At 32.8% G+C, this 18,257-nt stretch overlaps 1 protein-coding gene across 1 annotated transcript; it reads right to left on the bottom strand.

Annotated features, from left to right (window-relative positions):
• Positions 1–5,452: 5,452 nt before the first annotated feature.
• LOC101500740 (RNA-binding protein 2-like) lies at positions 5,453–13,715 on the bottom strand. Its single transcript, XM_004496434.4, has 6 exons — positions 13,432–13,715; positions 6,932–7,062; positions 6,543–6,828; positions 6,366–6,427; positions 6,166–6,247; positions 5,453–5,798 (listed from the first exon to the last, which is right to left on the bottom strand). The coding sequence occupies exons 1-6, from the start codon at positions 13,508–13,510 to the stop codon at positions 5,695–5,697; spliced, it is 744 nt and encodes a 247-aa protein (XP_004496491.1). The 5' UTR covers positions 13,511–13,715; the 3' UTR covers positions 5,453–5,694.
• Positions 13,716–18,257: the final 4,542 nt, after the last annotated feature.

An 18,257-nucleotide genomic window follows, 5' to 3' on the forward strand; every position in this document is an offset into this window, starting at 1 on the left:
TTACAATGTTCTACAATAGTCTTATTTGGAGTTGTCAATTTAATAAATTCCCTAATTATTGGCTCCGACTCACATGTTGGATGGGCAAAAAAATTTATAATTTGAAAGACCTAAAAAACAAAGTCCCTTAAAATTTTGTGGGTTTAGTGGGCCTATAGGCCCACATTTTTAAAAAAAGAACCAATTTTTTTATTGATAAAATTTTTTTGATTTTTTTTATTCGAGAAAAAAATTAGATTTTTTTTTCACAATATTTTGAGAAAAAAAATACTTTAAAATTTTTCTAAGAAAACAAATATTTTTTTGAATAAAATAAATTCAAAAAATTTTCAAGAAAAAAAAAATCTCAAAATTAACAAAATATTAGGGATTTGTAAGCCTCTGAACCCTCTCCCTTAAGCCCCATAAAATAATGGGCCGGAGCTTTGATAAGAGGCCTAATTTTAAAGGCTTAATAAATGAAAATTAAGAAGTCTTAGAATTGATAACTTTTTTTTGACATTTCTACTCCTATTATCATGGACAAAGATTGGAAGGATTGCATTCTAGACATAATACTTCGATTTTGATCGGATCATCCATGATAATAGAAAATTTATTTTTTATTTAACAATTCAAAATATGAAATTTAAATTTGGACCACACAATTTGAACAACAATTTAAGAGCGGAGAAACACACACTCGCAACTTAATAACAAACATTGACTTAAATGTGTGAATGCTGTAATATTCTAATCCTAAGTGATCTAATCTAATCCTAAAGATTGTGGTGATTGGGAAATCTTGATTAATTTGAAATTTTAATAAATAAAAAATAAAGATGTAAGCATATATTCAAAAAAAATTAAATTGAGAAGATACAAATTTTTATTAAGAATGAACAAAAACTTAGTTTCCTTAACGAATGAAAAGTCAATTTAAGAAGGAAAAATCATTTTAATCTGAAAAGATAAAAACAAGGGATGTGATCTGAATATCTTATCTCAGGTAAAGACAAGATTGCATATATTTTGCTTTTATATTTCATTTTTAATTAAAATTCTTCGTTATATTCTATATTAAAATTCATATATCAAAATTTCTAATTTTTTTAGAGATTATTCTTTTTTATAAAAAATAATTAATTATTAATTTAATAAATAAAAAATAATTAAATTAAAAAATTATATTAATAAAATCAAACAAAATACATTTAATAGAAAAAAAAAATACATCAATGTTAATACAATTGAATAGATGTGCTAAAATAAATAACTTGTTATATTATTCTAACAACTCTCTCTTATTTTGCATAACAATTTTATTCTATTTTGTTAACAACTCCCTCATATTTTTTCTCTGAATGTAATAATTTTTTTTTTAAAAAAAACTAAATTATATTATGAAAATCAAATAAAATACATTAAATTGAAAAAATATATATTATCTCTTGAAAAAAAATACATCAAATTTTAATTAACGATGTCCACCTAAATGTTCTAAAATTTCTAATTTTATTTAGGTGGACACCATTAATAAAGTTTATGTTTTTTTTCCTTCAATAATGTAATGTATTTTATTTTATTAATATAATTTAGTTTTATTTATTTACTATCTCAGAAGAAAAAATAGGAAAAAATTATTGACAAATAAAATGAAGTTGTTAATTTATCTACGAAATATGATGTTATTTGTTTTGACATAGTACTTTATTTGTTTTGATATATCTACTCAACTATATTAATTTTAATACATTTTTTCAATTAAATATATTTGATTTTATCAATATAATTTTATTTTTTAAATTATTTCATTTTTTAAATTATTTCATTTATTAAATCAATCATTAATTATTTATTATTAAAATAAATAAATAACTATAAATGATGGCATATCTGAAATACGACCAAATAAAAAGTTATGAAGAATTTTAAATAAAAATGATATAAAAGCAAACTATCCCAAGGCCCCACGGGAATTAATGACTATTATTTTTAGTTTGTGACTTTTATAGACTTATAAATTACAAAAGGCTTAAATAAGAAAAATAGAAGAAAAGTCAGCTACCAACTGCACAAATGACGAATTGAAACTCCAGTTTTTCAATTTTTGTCTTTCAATCCATTTTGGGTAGTATTATTATTTTTGTCTAATAGCTAGTTGTACTCCTCAAAGGGTAACATCAAGAATATTTTATATATATATATTTATGTGTGTGTTGCTTTCTTCAAAATAATATTTAGTAGGATGTGATTTTTGTCAATTAGTCTATTTAAAATATAAAAGAAATTATTGATGCGCATTATGCTTTAGTTTTGCTAATAACTATTTTTCGTTTGACATTAACTAACACATTTATGGAATAAAGTTCAAACCCGAGACTTGCTTTAATCAAGGGATACAAATTTAGTTCTACTTATACGTATTAATATAACACTCGTTAGCTTTGATGAATATTAATATAGTGTGTATTTTGCTATTTTTTTTAAGTAGGATGAATATTATTTTAAAAGAAAAAAAAGTCATGCTAACAACTATTCTAATACTTGTGAACAAATAAAAAAGTAAATAAATATTGAGTTTTATATCAAAAATATATATTTTTTAAAATTATAAAACATTAAATTTATCACTTCTAAAATTATATTTTGACTTTTAGTTTCTTGAAAAATATAAAGAGAATATTAATAAATGTCTCTTGGTTTATTGATTAAACATTCAAAAATTGTAAATTTGTGTATATAAAAAATATTGTATTCTATTAATAAGTATTTGACTTTTAATTTTAAGATATAATTTTCAAGTAAAAAAATAATTAAAAAAAATCTCTAAATTCTTTAATCTATGATTTTATTGTGGAATTGGTAAAATCAAGATAGGAGAATATGATTTTTAAAAAACTAAACAATATAAATTAACACTGCACCACTTTTATAAATGTGCCATCGTAGATTAGTATTTTAAAATTATTAAAAAAATTTAATGATAATTAATAATATTCTTTATAATAATATATTGTAATACACTTCATCTTATGAATAAAATTGTGAGTTAATTTATGTCGATTTAATATACGATTTATATTTATTTATATTTTTTTAATTAAATTCATATTATTTTAATTAAATCAATATTATTTTAATTATTATCTCAATTATAAAAATAAAAATAATTATTAACTTTTTAATCATTAAAATTTGAAATGTTTTTAAAATTAATATACACTAAACCTAAACCATGATTCATATTAAAATTTACCTATATATTTCTAACTAATTTTTAAGGGCTTGATTGTTTTGAGAGAAATAAGAAAGAGAGAGTTAAAGAAGAGAGAAGTTGAAGGAAAATGATAAACTTCTCTTGCTTGATTTTTAAAGTATGGAAAAAATACTCAAAATTTGTGGATCTTACATCTTTTAGCTTTCTTATCTCCATCGTCGAGAAAACAAAAAGAAATATGTTTATTTCTTTACTTTCCCAACTTGTCTTCGTGATTGATAATTGCTTTTGTGAGTGCAAACTATTTTGTATTCTTTCGATTTTGCATCACAACATCTACTCTAGTGCATTTATTAATTTAATTATTTATTAAACTATCAAACTTTGGTTAGCACAATTAATAAACGTTTCAAATATTATTTGATTTTAATTCAATCAAACTTTTTTTAGGATAACTATTGTATAATTAATTAATAGATTTGAAATAAAAAATAATAATTAAATTAAAAGTTTAATTAATTACCTCAAATAATTTTAAATTTAAATCAATGAAAACTTAAGTTATTCTAACTAATTAAACTACAAAGATAGTAAATTAAATAATTTAATAAAACAATTAATGAAATTCAAACAAAAAATAAGTTAACTTTCATGAAATATTTAAAGATATTATCATGTTTTAAAATATAATCAACCCTTTTCTTTTCTATATTTGTTTTATTTTTCTCTTATATTAAACAATAATTCAAATTTACTTTATATCTCACCTATTTCTCTCTTCTTATTTTACTTTGTCCTCACAACGAAACACACCCTAAAAAAAACAAAGTAATTTTTACAAAATACAGTGATTTTGTCGGTGTTTCTATGAAATCTTAATTAAACATATACACCGTTAAAATAATCACAATATAACAACGTCAGCACTGTGTTTATTTCTGACACAAATAATAACTGCTTTATATTTATGATACCCCTCATCCAAAAATAAAAATTAAAAGAGAAATAGAAATGCAACGCATTTAGTTCCTTTGATTACTCTTGCACGTCAAAGAAGCAGAATGGACCCCTTTCTGACCTGACATGACCTTAAGCCGTCTAAAAGAATCAAAATATCAATATCACTCAACTTAAATCCTCTTCGTCAACATATTTGCTCGCTCTATATTCATTTTTATCTCTCTTAATTTTCCTATTTCTCAGTGTTATCTTTTAACTTTTTTTTTATCATCTTAGCTCTTTTTTTACATATATATTTTGTACTATTTGTTCGTACTAAATGTTGTGGTCGTCATGTCAGAATCATAAAGTGCATGTACATGATATTCAATCTTCATCATTATTACACTAGCCCAAAATTGGAAAACTTAGAAAAGACATAAATTAGAATGGTTTCTTTTTCCACTCTATATTCTCAAAAATTTCCAAAATACCCCATAAATTAGCCAATTCAGAAGATGTTGAAGGATTTTTGAGAACATAGAGAATATGAGGGAAAAAAAAAAACATCTGATTAGAGATTCTAATTTTGATTGAAAAGTAGTATTCAAAATCAATTGAAACTTTAGCGCATTCTTCCAAAATTTGAATATAATTAAAATTGTGTTACAATAGAAGTCTATGAATTAGACGAACTTTGAAAATGTATTGGAAGAGACAATTTTGAAGGACTTTCAAAGATTTAAATAAGTTCTTCAAATTATTTTTCTCACTTTATAACAATCACAATATAAAAATATATATTTATCTAAATATTTATCTTTCTTTCCAACACCTCTCTTCCCAAAGCCCTGTGAAATCTGGTACAGAATCTCCCACAATATATTCTCATATGTAATCTGATTGCTCTATGTACTGTAGAAACTAGTTAACTTTTATTTCTCTTCAATAAATCATATTTGCGGAGCAATCCTTCCCTACATAATGGTATCAACTTTACCCCGCCTGTTTCTAAAATACCACACATGAATTAAGAAATACACATTCAAACAGGTAAATCGCGTTTTTCTTCTCTTCTAAAAGATTGTGTTTTTAAAGATGAGTACTTCCAAAGTGTTTTTGGGGTGAAAAAAGTTCCTCCTGTATTTATTATCTATCTTGCAGCAGAAAATAGCCTAGGGCTTTGGCAATGAAACACATCCTCTGTTTCCCAAGTTCATTGTCAGTAGCCATCATAATATAAGCTGCAATAACTTCAATTTGAATAATGGCATCATATAATAGTTGTCCCTTCAGACAGAGGCAATACTCCAATTTGAAATCTTACCATACTATTGAAACTATAAAACAAAATCAATACAATGATACCATTATTTAACCAACAAAAGGCAAAAACTGCAGATCGGATTTATACTATAAATATTTATACAACAGGGTAATTGGCTATGACCATTCCATAAAAGACTATGTTTGTTTTGCTCAAATGCAATTGTAGTTTGATCTCAACCTGTCTAGGCTATGTGTGCATACAACCTAAAAGCCCTAAGTAAGCCAGCTCACCTCTTGCCGCGAGGTCCAAGTCCACTTCTAGGGCCAGGAGACCGAGAAAACTGAAGCCGCAAGTGAGTGGACTCAGGACTGAGTTCATCAACTTTATAACCTGTGTAATCAACCAGTGTCAGCATATAAAGTAATATGGGTACATAATTAATTGAAAAATCATAAACCAATTAGTTCAAATCCTAACATACTTTGTCAGTGACTAAGATAGACAGGATCCATAATTAGCTTGCAAACCTTTCAGTAATTTTATGAATTAAGATAAGCAAATTATAATTATGCAGTCTTTACTTGTTTATCAACATTCAAAATTCACTTCAACTTAATAAGCACATCTTGATTCAACACCAAAAACCTAAGGACAGTCTTCAACTTTCACATGCTCCATCAAGTTAACTTATGACTCGCACAGCCAGAAAATTAAATCAATTTCCTTCTATATATAAGTAGGTAAACAGAAGTAATACCTTGCAAGGCACTCAAAGCAGTTGCTGCACATGCCGGATTTGCAAAATCTACAAAACATAGGATTAAAGGATCTCCACCTCGCTGCAATAAACAAGCATTTCAGCATAAAAAGCACAATGAAACTTTCAACCAATCAAGTAAGCAAGCCAAGACAAAAGAGGGCAAGCAGACAACTGCTACAAACAGTACATGCACTTACATGTTTGGATTCTTTGGTCACAAGTCTCACTTCTCTATATCCGACAAAAGGGCGAAAAATATCTAAATATGACATTAAGGAACTAGAATAATTGAACTAAAATGAATGAAATCGAGGACACACTGATGAAAGCATAACAATACAAATCCTAAAAAGTATCAAAGTAAAAAAGGATACGAGCCACTTCCCTTCTTGTGCAGTCAGATGGGAGCCCTTCAACATATAAAGTACTTGAAGCATCTGGGGGTAGTGGTATTGTCTCAGGTCCAGGCCTGGAAATTGCATTTATAGGTAACTGACCACCAAAATTGGCATTACGCCCATTTCGTGCAAGATCAGGGCCACCACCAGGATGCTGCATGACAGTAGGATCACCTAGAGAATGGCCTGGCATTCCACCAACACCCCTTGCCAATCCAACGCCACCAATTACACTAGCTTCCCCAGAATTAAATGAAGTAAGCTGTTTCACAATCAAAGAGGATGATAGTTGTCAGCAAACAACTAGTGATAGCATGCATGTGTGCGCACATTAGATGTAAAATAAAAACGGGTTAAGATGTTACCCCCGCACTCTGAAGGTAGCGGTCATAAGCAGACCCTATTGTTTTAGTGTCCTTTACCATTTGGTGACCATCGCCTCGAGCAATAAAATTATGTATCTCATTACCTGAGGTTAGACCAGAAGGTGAAATATCTGCAACATTACAAAATCTAGTCTCAGAGGAAAGAATACTCTAATATTATCTCATAGGATTAGTTTCTATATTAGTTATTATCATGATTTGTTTGCCTATGCAACTAATATTTGGAGTCTTGTATCCCTATAAATAGGGGTTAGTGGCTTAATCATGATCTTATTTTAACCTTTATTCTTTCTAACTATCTCTTTATGTAAAACCCCATAACTTAAACATGGTATCAAAGTATGACCATCCTCCTTGACCTCTCCAACAATAAAGTTGCCATGTTCCCAAAGGGGTGTTTGTTACCCAGACTAAAAAAATATTCCAGAGAATAACTTACCTGGAAATATAAGAATGGATATTTGATTCCTGGGTATCTTTTAAAAAAAGTATTTGGCACACGATTTAACATTAATGTGAAAATTGGTAGTTCTAAGATTTTTTTTTTTAAAAATTATATAAAATTCCATGGGAATGTACATTCCCTCCTTCTCACTTGGGAATAAATCCATGGGTACATTCCCACCTTCTAACTTGAGAATAAATCCATGGGAATTATGGAAGTTATGAGAAGTTATCTCTATCCTAGAAACCTTTATGCCTTCTAGGAACCTTTATGACTTGGAATATTTTTTCTCAACCTTATAACAAACATGGGTATGCTCATTTCCAATTCATGTCTTCCTGGAAATGTGATTTTTAGACTTGAAACAAACACCCCCAATAGTTTGGGGATGTTTCAGTGACATTTTCCAACAAATTCAGTCTCGGATGCAGCGAAGTCTGGTGATCTGCCACAGCCCAAAGTTTTGAGCTGATATGGTCACTAACGATTATTTCTCTAGGTAGTGTGGGACTAAACCCATCCCCTCAACCCAACACACTTAAGGGTTGTATCGTTCCAAATCCAGTAAAGGAAGATGAAGTGGCCCAATAACAGACTGATGGTTATTCTTGAAAATATATTTATATTTATTACATATCATGTAAATAGGGATAATATCTCCCATATTTATTTTTGTATTTATTGCCTTGAGCCTATATAAAACAGACTCCGTTGTGTAGTTCAGACACACGGTTTCACCATATGTCTCTCTCATTTTCTCTTATTCAACATGGTATCTAGAGCCTATTAAGAGAGACAACCCTATACCGTAATTACCCCGGGACACACTGCCCTTCGGTGAGATTTTTTTTTCGGTAAACCGTGTCTCAATTCCGGTTTACCCTTCTTTGTCGCTTTTTCGTTCATTTTTTCCTCCACTGTTCACTGTTCATCGCGCGACACTTTTCATCGCGCGACACTGTTCATCGCGCGGTACTGTTCATCGAAAAAAAAAAAAACCATATTCCGCCACTGTTTCGCTACTGGTTTTTAGGAAACTACTTATTGATTATGCCTACTTATAAAGATTTTCTTCGGTGGAGAGAGTATTGTCAGAACTCGAGTTCCGCTGTTTCCGCCGCACAAAGTGATAATTCACCTGTTTGCATCTCACCTTCTCATAGCCCATGGATTCTCGATTCTGGTGCATCTGATCACATTACTGGTAATAAGACTCTTTTCTCCTCTCTCACAACATCTGGTTATTTACCTAGGATAGTCTCAGCCAATGGTTCCCAAACACAGTCTCAAGGGATTGGCACTGTCCAAATCCTCCCTACTCTGTTAGTTAAATCTGTCCTTTATGTGCCTGGATGCCCATTTAATTTAATTTCTATCAGTCGATTGACTCGTTCTCATGACTGTGTTGTCACATTTACTAATTGCAATGTTACTTTGCAAGACCGAATATCAGGACGACAAATTGGTGTCGGATGTGAGTCTAATGGTCTTTATTATCTCTCAAACCCATCAACAGCGTGCCCTACCACATATTCTCCTCTTACTATACATGCTCAGTTAGGTCATCCGAGTCTTCCCAAACTTCAACAATTAGTACCTAATCTAACCAAAATATCTAGCTTAAATTGTGAGTCGTGTCAATTAGGGAAACACACTCGTAGTCATTTCACTGATCGAGCTAATAAACGAGCTTCCTCCCCATTTGCTTTAGTTCACTCAGATGTTTGGGGTCCCTCTCGTACTATTTCCACACTTGAGTCTAGATATTTTGTTACCTTTATCGATGATTTTTCCCGTTGTACGTGGTTATTTTTAATGAAAAATAGGTCTGAATTATTTTCTATTTTTGAACAATTTTATAAGGAAATTAAAACTCAATTTGGTGTATCCATTCGCACTTTGCGCAGTGATAATGCCCGTGAATATTTGTCCCATCAATTTCAAAATTTTATGACCTCTAACGGCATTCTTCATCAAACATCTTGTGCTCATACACCTCAACAAAATGGGGTAGCCGAACGCAAAAATCGGCACCTTATTGAAACCACTCGTACTCTCCTTCTTCATGGTAATGTACCATCTCGCTTTTGGGGCGATGCTGTTCTAACGGTGTGCTATCTTATAAATCGCATGCCTTCGTCTGCTCTTGATAACAAAGTCCTTCACTCGATCCTCTTTCCTGGTACCCCTCTTCACTCACTTCCTCCTCAGGTCTTCGGATCTACATGTTTTGTCCACAATCTCACTCCTGGTCTTGACAAACTTTCAGCTCGATCATTAAAATGTGTCTTTTTGGGTTATCATCGGTCCCAAAAAGGTTATCGTTGTTATTCTCCTACTCTTCGACGATATCTCATATCGGCTGATGTCACATTTTTTGAGTCTGTTACATACTATGAGTCGCTTCCTGATCCTTTGTCTGCAACTATTCCTCTGGACCTACCAAAGTCTATTTCACCTTCTCTTTTACCATTAGAGCCTATTACGTATGCCCCACCTGAGACACCTCCTGTGGCCCCTCCCACTGTCCCACTTGAGACTCCTCTTGTTGATCCTCCAACTGTACAACCTCTTCAGACATATCGTCGTCGTCAACCACCATCGGTTGTACATGTCCCTACACCTGTTCTTGATACCGAGGTCACTCCAAACGCTCCTTCACCGCCACCTCCTTCTTTATCGGATCCGACCCTTGATATTCCTATTGCTATTCGTAAAGGTATACGTCCTACTCGTAACCCATCCCCTCATTACATTGGCTTGAGTTACCATCGTCTTTCTCCTTTGCATTATACTTGTTTGTCTTCCCTGTCTTCTGTTTCTATTCCTAAATCTCCAGGTGAAGCTTTATCTCACCCAGAGTGGAGACAAGCAATGATTGACGAGATGTGTGCACTTCAGAGTAGTGGTACATGGGAATTGGTTCCTTTACCGTCGGGAAAGTCTTTAGTAGGATGTCGTTGGCTTTATACGGTGAAAGTTGGTCCTGATGGTAAGATTGATCGTTTTAAAGCTCGTTTGGTAGCAAAAGGATACACTTAAGTTTTTGGCCTCGATTACAGTGATACTTTCTCCCCTGTGGCTAAGATGGCCTCTGTTAGACTACTCCTCTCTATTGCAGCCATCAGACATTGGTCTCTACATCAACTTGACATTAAAAATGCTTTTTTGCATGGTGACCTTGAAGAAGAAGTGTATATGGAGCAACCACCTGGGTTTGTTGCTCAGGGGGAGTCCTCTACCATGGTTTGTCGACTTCAGAGGTCTCTCTATGGTCTTAAACAGTCTCCTCGAGCTTGGTTTGGTAGATTTAGCACAGTAGTGCAACAATTTGGCATGATTCGAAGTGAAGCTGATCATTCTCTTTTTTATCGTCACTCAACCCAAGGGTGCATTTACTTGATTGTCTATGTAGATGATATTGTCATAACTGGTAGTGATCAACAGGGCATACTCCAATTGAAACAACATTTATCTCATCAGTTTCAAACTAAAGATCTTGGCAAGCTCCGCTACTTCTTGGGTATTGAGGTAGCCCAATCTAAGGACGGCTTAGTAATTTCACAAAGAAAATATGCTATGGATATTCTTGAAGAGACAGGTTTGTTGAATGCCAAACCGGTTGACACTCCTATGGATCCAAACGTCAAACTTCTACCTAATCATGGGGAGCCATTTTTAGATTCAGGGAGATACAGAAGATTGGTTGGTAAATTAAACTACCTCACAGTCACCCGTCCAGACATTTCTTTTGCAGTCAGTGTGGTAAGTCAATTCTTAAATTCTCCTTGTCAAGAACACTGGGATGCTGTGATACGAATCTTGAAATACATTAAAGGTGCTCCAGGAAAAGGTCTAATTTATGAAAACAGAGGACATACTCAGATAGTTGGTTATTCAGATGCCGATTGGGCAGGCTCACCCATTGATAGGCGATCCACTTCTGGGTATTGTGTACTTGTTGGAGGAAACTTAATATCTTGGAAGAGTAAGAAACAAAGTGTAGTTGCAAGATCTAGCGCTGAAGCTGAATACAGGGCTATGGCATTAGTGACTTGTGAGCTCATTTGGTTGAAACAGTTACTCAAAGAGCTTCAATTTGAAGAGGCAACACAAATGACATTAATATGTGATAATCAAGCAGCATTGCACATTGCCTCTAATCCAGTTTTTCATGAGAGGACCAAGCATATTGAGATAGATTGTCACTTTGTAAGGGAGAAGATCGAATCAGGCGACATCACCACTAGTTTTGTTAATTCCAATGATCAATTGGCAGATGTATTCACTAAGTCTCTGAGAGGTCCTCGAATCAGTTATATATGTAACAAGCTTGGTACATATGATTTATATGCTCCAGCTTGAGGGGGAGTGTTGAAAATATATTTATATTTATTACATATCATGTAAATAGGGATAATATCTCCCATATTTATTTTTGTATTTATTGCCTTGAGCCTATATAAAACAGACTCCGTTGTGTAGTTCAGACACACGGTTTCACCATATGTCTCTCTCATTTTCTCTTATTCAACAGTTATCACGCCTTATAAGCATCGCAAAGGTCATATGAATACACCCATGCAGTGTGGGACTGAACCCACCCTCTCAGCCAAGCATATTAAAGGTGCTGTACAACAAGCAATGAAGACAGACAAAGTGGTCGATTACATAAAGCAGAAGAGGTGGCGGCAATTAAGGCCAATTGTCCAACAAAAAAATGTAAATAACTAAATATTTTCTCTCAAAACAAAACAACAAACCCAAAGCAAAATTAATTCGGAAGTAATAAAAAGGTTGCTTAACTTTGGAAAACATAAAAACTGAAATACTAAAAGATTAAAAGGTCACAATTTTTTTTGATAAAGAAAGAGGCCTTGGATTATACAATCGAAGAAGAAAATTTCTATTTAAATATATAAAATTTGAATCAACTAAAGAGTTAAAATAAATAACCAAAAATCAAAAGACTGACAGATAAAACAAAAGCAACTTATGACTTAAAAAAGCCTAAAGGGGTTAACATTAAAAATATTTATAAGCCAAAAAATGGAGGCATAGTCTTGCCATTTTACCGTGTTTAAGATTGTATTAGTTCTATTAAAAAGGAAAGAACACACATATTTCACTTTTTATGCCAGTAGTAATACCATACCACACACCATTACAGCAAGCTGTGTGTCACAGTAATGCTTCTTAAATGATATGATATGTTCTCGATTTCTAATGATGACAAGGAAATAGTAACCAATCCTGATTCCTTAAGCAAAAGGAAGAGAGCGATTAAAGCAGTTTTCTTAGTAGAGAGGACGGAGAGGAAAATAAAATGAAGACAGGTCTAACAATCTTACTTGAACTCTAAAAATATGACGACGACGACGGCAAAAGGCGTTCAATACTAGGTAAGATGGGCTATGTGGATCAAATGATGGCGTAAACCTTGACCGGTTCAGAAGTCTAACATTAGATTTCTTGATTACTACTTCCTAGTCTGGCACACTTGACTCGATGAGCCACGATCTGGTTGATGGTTGAACCATTCAAACCAGCAAATCTAGTCCAAGTTCTAAACATGTTCCTAACTATAAATACAACAAAACATGTAAAAGCTCAGTCAGTTGTACTGTTAACAATTTCACAGAAACAGAAAGCTGCTCTAATCCTATCTCTCTGTTATTTCATTTTTTTCCTGTTTTCATCGCTTCCTCGCTCATTTTGGTTGCTAACACCAAGACATATAGACCTGCAATTGATATTCTAGAATTGTTTAGAAAATATAAATCCTTCATGTTCTCATTTATTAATCTCCTTACCAACTAGTTTATCTTACAGCATCAAACTCCACGTCATCATTTGCATTATCAATAACATCAAAAACTAAAGTAATAAACTTTGATGCCCACTATCGTTTATACAAAGACCTAACATGGCAAGCTCCGAACCCTAACTTTGAATGGTGAAAAGTGCACCGAAAACGTCAAAGATTGAAATTTTCGGAAAAATAAAAATGCAGCAAAAAGGGAGAAGGGATAACCATATTCAGTACGAGGTCTTTTGAGCATGCCGGAAGAAGGAATAAACGGCTGCTGTCGATTCCAGAAGCCGTCCGTCATGGCGAGAGATAAATGGAGTGAGCAGAAGAAGACGATGGTGATGGTGATGGTGATGGTGATGGTTATGGTGATGAAGTTGATGGATCTGGTGGTGAATGGTTATGGTGATTGCAATTACAAATTCAAAAACCCTAATTCTCAAAATAACAAAACCCTAATTCTTCCTCGTAGTCGCACGATGAACACAACCAATCCCTTTCTGTTTGCCTTTCCTTAAAACCAAAAGTCACCGTAAAATTATTTTTTTGTCCGTAAATAAAATTGATACAGAAAATCGCATGTGAGATTATAGGTTTAAATAATAATAATAATAATAATAATAATAATAATAATAATAATAATAATAATAATAATAGAAAAGGGGAAAGTAGTAAAGTAAAATAAGTAAAACAATTTAAAACAAACGAAAAAGAAAAAAAGGAAGGGGAGGAGAGAACAGAAAACAGAAAAGAAAGGGAGAGAAAAAAAATGGTGAGATAGAAAAGAAGAAAAAAATGGTGAGATAGAAAAGAAGAAAGAGTGAGAGAAAGAAGAAGAGAAGGAGAAAAGAAGAAGAAGAGAGAAAACAACCAAAAAAAATTAACAACCTAAGAAAAGAGAAAGGAAAAATGCATTTTGCTGGAAGTCTCTATAGAAGGAGTTGAGGGTACCATCATTTTCTCCATTTTTGGAAATCAAGAGGTGAGTTTCCCTTTTTCTATCTCTCATTCATGCATGTAAGGAAATAATGTGTTCCATAGGTTAGGGATTCAGAGTTTAAGAGTTTGAAATAAAGAAAAGGATTTTTATTTTACTCTTGGTTGGATTTAGGGATTTTGAAATAGATTAGTGTAGAAATGAGTAAATTGAAATTTTGCTGCTGTTTTTTATGTGTTCATTACTGATTTACTCATGATTTGTAGCATTATTATTGCAAATAATTGTTAGGAAATTAGTGCGATAGAAGAAATGTTATTAACTTGAATTTCACATGACATATGTGTGATGTTTTGGTCATAACATTTTCTATAGACATCCGTTTTGAATAATTTTTAGTTTTCTGGAAACTAGACTCAATTACCTTCAAATTGAGTACAAAATCCGTGATGATTGATCGAGTATTGATGTTGAAAAATGGGTTACAAGCTGGACCAGAGTTGTTGTTTCTGTTTTGTTTTTTGTCATTGTGTTTTATGTTAGTAAACTGCAAGAATTAGAATTAAATAAAAATAAAATAAAATTTTATCTATAAAGTAGACATCATAAGCTTTCCAAAGAGTACTCATTCACTCAATTCTGATACTTATAAGTCTCTGTCAGTTGACTTTGAAGTTAAACTCAATTTTGAGTTGTTATAACATAAATTTGGGACTGTTTTGGGAAAAATCTACCTTAAACATATTCTCTGGAATTTTATTTTACATTGTGGGATTTGTATGATATAATTGACTTAATAGCTTAGGTTATCATAAAAAAAATTTAAAGTTGAGTGTATAGTAGTCTTTAATATATGTATTAATAGATGATGTTATATTTGTGTGTATATGTGTGTGGATTGTTGTATATAATTCCTATATATTTGATTAAAGTGAGAAGTATATGATTCATCCTAGCTAGATGAATTCTCCGTCTATATACGACGGAAGCGAGGGGTAAGCGAGGGTAAGTGGGGCACCACTTTCGGACGTAATTATGTCCAATCTTACCAAAATAAAGTTACTAACAAGAAGAGGGCATTAGTAAAACTAATGTAGTCTTTATGACATGCTTGTTAGGTAGAGTTCAAGTCGTTAGATTACTCACGTCTAATGACTTGAATATTTAGAAATAGTAAAAATTGAATATTGAAGAGAAACTCAGAAAATAAATGTAGTCCTGAATTAGGATGCTAATTGATTTAATTTCATTTATTGGGACCCACTGAGATGTAATCTCATCCAACTTTATTCAAATGTGTTACAGGTAAAAAGGCTTAGATCACATGTTGAAGAAATGACGCATATCAGTTTACACTATAGTCTGCTTATAATTTGTAGGGAATTATTTTGAACCATGGATGTGTTATGTACTCCATATTTCCATGTTTTTCTTTGAAGGATTAGTATGTGTATGAATACATTTTCATGACTTTGTGTCGGAGTTGTATTAATCATCTCTTTTGTCGAATTATGTTAATGCTCAAGTTATATTCTAGACAATTAACTTATGGTATTACATCAACATTTTCCCTTAATTCAAGTTTCTAAGTGATTTTACATTTAGCAATCTTCTCAGCTCTTCAAATCTACTTGTCCTCAAGGCCTTGGTCATTATATCAGCAAGTTGAACTTCAGTATTTGACAACAAAGGAGCTTCAATTTGCTTCTTCCAACTTGATCTCTTAAGAAGTGAAACTTTGTCTCAATGTGTTTGCTTCTTCCACGAGACACATGGTTCTTTGTCAGATTTATTGCTGAAATGTTGTCAATCAACAATGGAATTGGCCTGCAAATTTCAATCTTCAACTTAGTTATTAATGATTCCAACCGCAATGCTTGGCAGGCTGCATAGCTTCCAGCAATATACTCCATTTTGCATGATAATAATGCTATCACAGGCTGCTTATTTGAGCTCCATGCTATTGGTGATTTCATGAATTTGAACACATACCCTAAAGTGCTCATTCTATCATTCTTGTCTCTGCACCAATCTGAATCTGAGTATCCCACTAAGTCTTCATTTTTATTGTTCAAATCTGTTGCAAACATAATGTCATGCTCAATTGTGCCTTAGACATATCTCATGATCCTTTTCATTGCCAGCCAATGAGTGTGCTTTGGTCTCTCCATGAATCTGCTTACCACTCTCAAACTATAGCAGATGTCAGGCCTTGTATTGCACAAGTATCTTAGTGAACCAACAACTTGTTTGAATAAGGTCGAATCAGCCAACTCCTCTTCAATTTCAATTTCCAGCTTTGCATTGATCTCCATTAGAATGGTTGTAGGGTTGCAATCAGCCGTATTGAACCTTCTCAGAATTTCTCTAGCATACTTCTTCTGATGCATCAGCAAACCTTCTTCAGTTTCAGCAAACTCCATTCCCAAAAAGTAGCTCAATTTGCCCAAGTCTGTCATTTCGAATTCATCCTTCATGATTCATTTGAATTCTATAATCGCTTTGTTGCTGCTGCCAGTTACCAATAAGTCATCAACATATAGGCACAACAAGATCATTGCAGGCTCTCCATTCAGTATAGAATGTTTCACATAAACTCTATATTCCAATGTGCATTTGATGAATCCAATGACAATTAGAAATGCATCAATTCTTTTGTTCCAAGCTCTTGGTGCTTGCTTCGAACCATATAGAGCTTTCTTCAATCTGAGTACTTTATCCTTCTTTCCATTAATCACAAAATCTGGTGGTTGAGAGACATACACCTCTTCTTCCAGCCATCCATTCAGAAATGTAGATTTTACATAAAACTGCCACATAAGTCAACCCCTAGCACATGCTAGTGCTATCACAAGCCTGATTGTCTCAATTCTGGCCACTGGAGCAAACACTTCAGAGTAGTCTATGCCTGCTCTTTGCAGGAATCCCTTGGCAACTAATCTAGCTTTATACTTAACAATTGTTCCATTTGGATTCAACTTCAATTTGTAGACCCACTTTACTCCAATTTGCTTTTGTTTTGGAGGCAAATCTGTCAAGTACCATGTTTGATTCTTCTCAATTGCATTGATCTCTTCCACCATTGCTTTCTTCCAGGGTCTTTTCTTTAATGCCTCTTCAATATTTAAAGGTTCTGCATCAGCAAATAGGGCAAAATGCACTAAATCTCCACTGTTGTCCACTTCACTGTCATTGTACACCTCAAACTCTTGTAAATGAGTTGGTGGCTTTCTTGTTCTTTGAGGTTTGTTTGGTTCAGTTCCCTCTTCATCTCTATTTCCACTGATATGTTGCTCATTCTGTATTTGCAAGGGAACTTGTGAAGGTTTGTTTGTGCTGCTAGTTGCTTGCTCCCAGTCCAAGTGTTGGCTGCTGTCAATTTGCTTTTGTTTCCAATTCCAGATCTCATGTTCAACAATCTTGACATCCCTACTAATCACCATCTTGCCTTTGATGGGATCATACAGTTTGTAGGCACCTGTTGGATGATATCCTATCAAGATCATTGCTTCATTTTTGTCTTGCAACTTCCTTCTCTTCTAGTCTGGTATATGTTTGAAACATAGAGCACCAAATATTCTTAAATGTCCCACTGCTGGTTTTCTTCCACTCCAGATCTCTTCTGGTACTTTCTCCTTCTTCTTTGTTGGACATTTATTCATAATATAGACAACAGTTGATGCAGCTTCTCCCTAGAACTTAAGTGGCAGTCCCTTATCTTTTATCATGTTTCTAGTCATGTCTAGAATGGTTCTATTTCTCCTTTCAGCTAGACCATTGTGTTGAGGTGTGTAGGGAGTTGTTATCTCATGTTCAATTCCACTATTGATACAAATATCCTTGAATTCATGTGAAGTATATTCTCATCATCCATCTGTTCTAAACACCTTGATGGATTCTCCACTTTGTTTCTCCATTTTAATTTTGAAATTTTTGAAAGTTTCCAATGCTTCATCTTTGGTTTTAATCAAATAGATCAACAACATTCTACTAAATTCATCAATAAAAGTTATGAAGTACTTATTACCTCCTAATGATGACACTTCAAATGGTCCATATATGTCACTATGAATCACTCCAAGAACGTTCTACGCTCTTGCTCGCACTTGTG

This window comes from Cicer arietinum, chromosome 4 (genome assembly GCF_000331145.2).
Source record: "Cicer arietinum cultivar CDC Frontier isolate Library 1 chromosome 4, Cicar.CDCFrontier_v2.0, whole genome shotgun sequence".
Classification (NCBI taxonomy): Eukaryota; Viridiplantae; Streptophyta; class Magnoliopsida; order Fabales; family Fabaceae; genus Cicer; species Cicer arietinum.